The 8,011-nt window shown below is 29.7% G+C and overlaps 1 protein-coding gene across 1 annotated transcript; it reads left to right on the forward strand.

Moving 5' to 3' along the window:
* Nucleotides 2,497-5,735, forward strand: LOC109335066 (homeobox-leucine zipper protein HAT7-like). Its single transcript, XM_019571117.1, has 3 exons — nucleotides 2,497-2,921; nucleotides 3,126-3,499; nucleotides 5,189-5,735. The coding sequence occupies exons 1-3, from the start codon at nucleotides 2,795-2,797 to the stop codon at nucleotides 5,513-5,515; spliced, it is 828 nt and encodes a 275-aa protein (XP_019426662.1). The 5' UTR covers nucleotides 2,497-2,794; the 3' UTR covers nucleotides 5,516-5,735.

Genomic DNA, 8,011 nt, shown 5'->3' on the forward strand with positions numbered 1-8,011 from the left:
GAATCACCTTTTATATACCAGTTAGTTAATCGATTAATTAAACTCTTAATTGATTAACAAAAACAATATTACAACTAACAAACCGAAATCAACTAACAACTTTAACAATTGAAGAATAATTTGCACTCTCCCATTATATGATGTTAAATATAATTAATGAATTATTAAATAGTAATTAAATAATCAAAGTTTATTATATTGAACTAATCAAATTATAAAAGTTATTCCTTACATTTGTTATATGTATATGTAGAATCCAATCAATTATCCTTTTACCCCTTTCATCCCTTAAAATGGTGAATGGAGATAACACTCTACCCATGTTTACTAATTGTGGAGAAGAAAATACTAATAGTGCAGCACAAGAAGATGCCATTGCTTTGATTCAATCCATGAATATCCATATTCTTCTTTTCTCCAATATCACATAGCAATAATTAAGGGTTTTTTATCCAAGAAACTAAGTGGGGTATTGTAATCCAAGGCCAACTATGTCTAACAAGAAATAGTGTTTTTTTCCAAGGTCTCTAAGTACTATTATGGGATAAATAATATATTGGTTATGCTAAGGATTATGGGATAAATCAACATCAGGACCAAATGTATACCTTAAATACTATTTCATATTCAGTGAAAGGATTAGATGAAATGTAAGAATTTAAGATTTAATCTATATTTACCATTTCATGCCCAATGAAATAATTGTACAGGAGTGATTATATTCCAAAATCCAAGTGTATATGTTTAACAGAAAATGGCCAAATATATCCAGCAAATGCCAGGCTCGCACATTAATTAATTTAATTAGAAGTGCAAGTTTCATAACTGATTAAATATTTTTTAAATGATTGCTTGAGACTTGTATTTTCAAAATTGTATATTATTATAATTCTCCTTGGATTCTGGATTTTTCATGTTGCCATGCCTGCCAGGTTTCCTCGTCACACATGCATGGCCTAACAAGTTAGTTACCTTGGGATCAACTTGCTTTTTTCTTTTCTTTGTTTCTTTTAATTAAATATATTTTTGGAACATACAGTAGTGGAAAGATTCCAACTTAATTAAAATTTGTCAAATATGTATATGAAATAGTGGCCTTGCATCTTTTAATCATTTTCAGGTCTGTGAAAATAGTCTTTCTCACCTAATCAACTCAAATTATTTTTTTTTAATTTTATGGGATAAAGTTGCATTAACTAATTAATGGATCAAACTTTTATATCATAATAGTTTTACCCGGCTCGAATTAGAAGGTCAACAATTCAATTCTATGACTAAATTTGTTAAGAAGGACAATATATCATGATAGAGATTAATTTCTTACCCATAGCAGAGTAAGAGAATATCATTGATTATACAAAAAATATAAAAAATTGTTAGTTTTCAAATATTAATTTGAAATTTTAAAGCAATATTAAATATTTAAATAATAGTGCATGTATAAGCTATAGTATATCCAAGTAATATCTAGATCTCTCCACAGAAACCAACCTTTTGGGTTTGCTTGCTTGTTCCTTTGATGAGCACAGGAATTGATGAAAGTAGTCTTGCATGATCCTTATCTCCCATTTCCAACATATGCTTAGCAATAAAAGGCCACTAATCCTATTTTGTGGCCCCAAATTTCATTCTCGAATCATTGAGTTTTAACTGATTTTTTATTTTTATATCAATTTGAACTTATCCATAATGCACTGTATACATATATACATATTATGTACAAAACATTTGTACACTTGAACTTATCGATAATTTGGTGCATATAGTTATATATACGTGCTACCTTTTCATAATTGGCTTAATTTATATTTTTTATACCTAAGATTTGTTTATGACATTTCACTTATCATACAAGTTAATATGTACTTTGATAGGTAACACATTTTTGGTGTATATGATGGCCGAATACTATTTTTTTCGAGAGTAAGCATTACCACAATAAATTAAGCCTTTACCTTCAAAATGTTTTCCAAAACAAAAAACATCGATTCAACTCCTCACATTATGGTTAAAACAATCAACAATTCACCAACTCTGCTTGGCTCCATTGATAAATCTAACATAAAAAACAATTAAAGCAAATGATATACATCAAAATTATATATGATACATTACACAAAGTTCAGAAAATTATATATGAAATATTACACAGATTATACATATTATCATATAATCTAATTACACTGCAGCAAAGTAGGAAAGAGAAAGTGAAGGAATCCATATATATCAGATGATGGGTCCAGCAAAGTTCCAATATATTTTGTTACTTCAACTAAGACTATTCATCACCCTATGAACAATGAATTAATTAATTTCAGCATATATAACTATCATTTTTAATAAATGTTTTTCTTTAGATTAAATATTTAACATTTTAACTTATAATATCTAGTAAAATTATACACTATTGGACTAACGTTTTCTTTATATTATAACACAAATTTTTACTCTTATTATTATTATTTTATTATTTCTCTCTCTTCTGTTGCTGTCTGTATCTCAACCTAAAAATCGCTGTCTTTCACTCTCTGTACCTATCATCATCACCATCCCTCTTTCTGAAAACTCTGTCAACCATGAGAGTGAGAGCCAAACCCCTTCTTTGATCTTCTTCACTACCCTCTCTCTCTCTCTTCTTATATCAGTGTAGAAAAGGAGAGAAATAGTTTGAGAGTGAGACATAAAAGATCCACCAAACTAAAACTTTGCATATGAATGATAACAACAATAACAATATCACTATCTTATCTTCCACTCTTCTTCTTGTTCTTCTTCTCATTCTTTTACTATCATCATGGCTTTCCCACCTTCTCACACTTTCATGTTTCAAACCCATCATGAAGATCATCATGACAACCTCCATTCAACTCCAAATCTCAATAACTCTTACCCCTCATTGCCACCACATCACTTTCATCAAGGTCTCACACTTTTACACACACAACACAATTCATCTCTTAATTTATCTTTTTTAAGTGTTCTAAGTTTGATGAGTTTTGATACTATATAGCAGAGTGTATTGGTTGCAATTGGAACCATGATTTAGAACCTTTTGAATATATAATATCTTAATTTATTAAAATATTCACAGATTTTTGTGTTTGTTATTGCATGGGATGGTGCAGCTTTCAGGATGAACCGATCCATGTCATTTTCAGGCATAGAGAACAAGCAGTGTGATGAAGTGCATGGAGATGATGAATTATCAGATGATGGATCTCAGCTTGGGGAGAAGAAGAAGAGGCTCAACTTGGAACAAGTGAAGGCACTTGAGAAGAGTTTTGAGATAGGGAACAAGCTTGAACCTGAAAGGAAAATGCAACTTGCTAAAGCTTTAAGCCTTCAACCAAGACAAGTTGCTATATGGTTCCAAAACAGAAGAGCAAGATGGAAAACAAAGCAACTTGAGAGGGAATATGAAGTACTCAAGAAGCAGTTTGAAGCTCTCAAAGCTGATAATGATAACCTTAAGGCTCAGAACCAGAAACTACATGGAGAGGTAATAGTAGTACTAGTACCTAATTGGATCATTGAATTTTTCAATACTATGTCACTTTCATGATGACACTAATAATGGATTTGGAAAAGGAGAACTTAGACTTAGGGTAGGGTCATTGGGATTAATACAAGTACTACAGTTAAATGTTTTCTCTTGATCTTGATTCTAATATCAGGAAAAACTTTCCTAAAGTAAATTTACCTTTGAAATAAGAGTCAGCTCTTTTGGTAGAACTACATAATATATAGTATTAGTGTAGATTCAAATCTCTACATAATATAAAGTATCTTTATACATTTTATTAAATTAAGGTTTTTATGAAAACTTTTTAAAATTAAAGTGGACACACATTTACTTATTCACTTTAAGAAACTTTATTCCAAATATTCAAGATAACCATGTAATATTATGACTCAATGATTGTTCTTGGAATGCTTGGATCTGCCATAAAGAAAAAGAATGGAATTTATTATTGTTAGAAATTCCTTTGATTTTTCTTTTAAATATCTCTTTATTTCTCTGAATTAATTATTATTTTCATCTTATTGACTTTGAATTCAGTTTGCTATAATTTGTGAGCAAATTATATCAATGCACAAGAAGTTTTCCTACTAATGAAGGTTCTATTAGCCATTTTGGTCCTATACTCCTTCTGACAGCTAAATGATATAGATTGATAAATATTTTGGTGTTTGAAGAAAGAAACCTAACCCTTATTTTGGCTTAGTTATATAGTGGTGTTATATATAACTATAATTGAAAAACTTCTCTTATAATAAATCAAACTACACTTATCTCTAATTTATTTTTCATCTTTTATCTTCAAAACTATCTTATAAAATTCTAAAAATCACTGAACAATTAAAAGTTGTTAAGCATTAATTTTCAAAATAGCATTATCCTAGTTATAAGATGACCCTCTTTCTTTTTCTTCTTTTTTTAGTCATCACAAAACTTTATTTCATTGATTGAGTTATGAGCTTATTATTGATCCAACATGTGTTAGTGGCTTTCTAAAGGGATGATTCGGTCATTAGCTTTATGCTTGATTGTTAGTTGGCCATTCTTGTGATCAGTCAATATGACAGTGTCAGAAAACTCAGAACTGCATATTGATAGCAATGTTTGTTTTCCTTTTCAATTTGATACTGTTTTATCATTAGATTCCGAGTTACTATAAAAAAAGACAATGTTATTATTGCATTTTATCTTACTTAAGCTTAGTCTTGTCATGCATAAAAGTAACAGTAACAACTTTTTCATACATTTAGTAAAATTATACAACATATTTTTCCTAAAGTCCACACACTCTCCGAGGGTCTAATATCCAATAAACATACTAACATATAATATAAATAAACTTTTAAGGATTCAGATTTTTATTTGTTTTTAATTTAAATAATTATGAATCTTCATTCATCTCATATTAGATGATCTCAATTTATTTTGTCATGACTAAATAAATCTCCCCCTCATTATGTTAAACTCACTTCTTCATGAATGTTAGTGTAATGTTTTAAATTAGAATTTGTCCTGTGTAATTTAATTAACCCTTAGAGTTGTTAGTGTAATGCGATCACTTGTTAGGGTTTGAAGAAAGTAGATACACACAGTTTTACCTTCACAAGCGGAAAGATAGTTAGTGTAATAAACTATTTTGGTTTTATAATTACTTTGTGGTGTTTGCAGTTACAAGCTCTAAAGAGTACAGATTGCTTTGAAACTGGAACAATTAGCTTCAAGAAAGAAACTGATCAAGGTTCTTGGAGCAATAGAAGTGATAACAGTTCAAATATTAATTTGGACCTTTCAAGAACACCAGTTATGAACAGCCCAGTATCTTGTCAGAATGCTAAAAATCTTCTACCCAATTCTCTAAAGCCAACAAGTATAACTCAGCTCCTACAATGTTCATCAAGATCAGATCTTCAAGAAGAAAGCTTCACCAACATCTTTCACAACATTGATGAGCAACAGAATTTTTGGCCATGGCCTGAACAAAACCATTTTCATTGAACCTTAAAAAAAAGTGATTTTGGACATTAATGATTATGATGAGAGGGTGAAATTAAGAAGAAATTAAGTTCACTAGACATAGTTGAAGTGTTTTTTTTATTACTACCAGTTTTTGAATTTATGTTATTATTATGTAGATTGTTGTATAAAGTTTGAACAAAATCTACTTGAGTCATGAGGGAGGGGGTGATGGATTTGAGTAGTGCAACTTATTTTTCCATTATACTTTAGCGTATTATTGCAATGTTATATATCTTTTCTAGGTTCAAATAAAAAATGATAAACCTAGTTAAGATATATACGTGCCCCTAGGTGGATTTCCAGCACTGCCACGTAGCATGGGCCATGAATAAAATGAGATTCTCTATTTGCATTTTTAAGCACGTTTAATAGAAAAATGTTTTTTAAACTTGTTCTTTTAATATTTATTATTATCTTGAATTGACGTAAGTGAAATAAATATTAAGGACGAAAGAGATTACCATAGTCAGCAGAAAATTGACCTTCCTAATCAATCTCTAATTGTGTATTTGGAAAGGAAATTTTTTGTTGATATATTATATTAAGTTTTTTATTGTACCAAAAAAATATTAACTTTTTGATCTCTTAATTTACTTAAAAAGAGGATAGTCTTGGATAATCATTTGAGACACTTCGTGGGCATAATAAATTAAAGAGTAAATAACATTTAAATTCCTTAAGTTTTAGTGAAAGTATATAAATTATTCATATTTTTTTAAATCTACACAAATCACTTATAATTATATACATACATTATGATTACTCCTACAAGAGAGATAAATATAATTTCTTAAACAAAAAATGATGACGATTGTAATTAAGTCAAACAAAATATGGTATATTGTGAAAACAAATCCAAATAGTGTAAGAATCAATGTCTATTCACTATTTTTGATTCATTATAAACTACATCAATAATTCTAATGAGGTGTTCAGAGGAGATTAGGGAATGGGAAGACCACTAGATTCTAGCATGATAATTGGTTAGACTCCGAAAAGCTTGAGATTAGGTATAATAGACTTTATAACTTAAGCGTAGGAATGGAGCACACATATCTGACTTAGGAAGTTGATCGGGTGGAGTTTGGAGGTAGTCATTAACTTGGAAAAGACATCATATTGTTTGCGAATTTGAATTAATTGATAATATGATGCAAGTTTTATAATAGGTTACATGAGAGACACATAAGATAGTTGGGATTGGCTCCTGGAATAATCTATTAATACCCTGCCAAATCAGCTTACAAGGTTGTTCTTAGACTAGTGAAGAATCAAGAATATGAATACAATATCTTCAAACTATTGTGGGAGTTTAAAGCCCCATTGAAGGTCATTATACTCGCATGGAGACTATTCCAAAATATGTTATTGTTAGGTGTGAAAATCATCTTAATTCACTAGGCTAATTTAACACCTTTTAATTCTTAAAACTTGCTTTATACATTCATAATTGATAATTTGATGAATATTTGCACTAATCATTTGAATTGAGTTCTCATAATATTTTAGGGCATTAGAAGGGAAAAACATGCAAAGATTGGTCTGTAACACCATGAATTTTCTGTATATGTTTTATTAATTATTTATTTTACCAACGATTAATTTTAGAAATTAATCGGTATTGATTTAGGCTAAACTTTAGTTGAGTGATAATCCTTTTTTATGATTTCCTATTTTGGTAAATTTTCGTAATTTTCGTAATTTTCTGTGACGAAAAGATTTTGAGCTGCTGTCGGAATCGAATTCCGATTGCGCCATTGGCTTCAAAATATTATTTTGAGTCAAGATAGACCTCAAGTTCGTCTAGAACGCATTTCTAAATATTTTTCACTCTGAATTTCGTGTTTCGAAGTTCTAACCGTAAACCGAAATCGGGAAATTTTTAATATCCGGCCGAGTATTGACCGATAATACTCGGACATGGTTTAATTGCGAATGGTTTTCCGAAGAGGTCAAATCACGTTCATGAGTGAAGCTTGTTTGTCAAATAAACAAAAGTACACATATCTTACACAAAATCCCTTAAATCATTCATCTACGTCTTACACAATCCACTTTTTGAAAAACCTTTGGTCTTTCCTCTTCCCAAATCTGATTTCTTGTCCTTAAAAACCAACTCCTAGCTTGGAGAAAAACCCTTGGCATTTTCACTCTTTTTCACTTTTGAATTTCTAAGAACTTCAAGGTAGTTCTTCATTTTTGATTTCTTCATCTCCTAAGATCTAACCATTAGATGTTTATAAAATTTTAGTAAGATGTTTATACATATGTTATGAACATTTTCAACCTTTGAAATTTTCTAATAATCTTCCTAACTCTTCTTATGCTCAAAACTCTAAATATGTGCTTTCTTGAACTTGGAAAGTTGTTTTTGAAACCATGAACTCTTTGTTGTTCATGTGGCTGTTTTTAGTGTTTAAAAGTGTGAATTTTGTTGATTTTAGTGAAAGTGTATGATTATGAAATCAAAGGAAC

The sequence above is a fragment of the Lupinus angustifolius genome, chromosome LG20 (genome assembly GCF_001865875.1).
Source record: "Lupinus angustifolius cultivar Tanjil chromosome LG20, LupAngTanjil_v1.0, whole genome shotgun sequence".
NCBI classification, from domain to species: domain Eukaryota; kingdom Viridiplantae; phylum Streptophyta; class Magnoliopsida; order Fabales; family Fabaceae; genus Lupinus; species Lupinus angustifolius.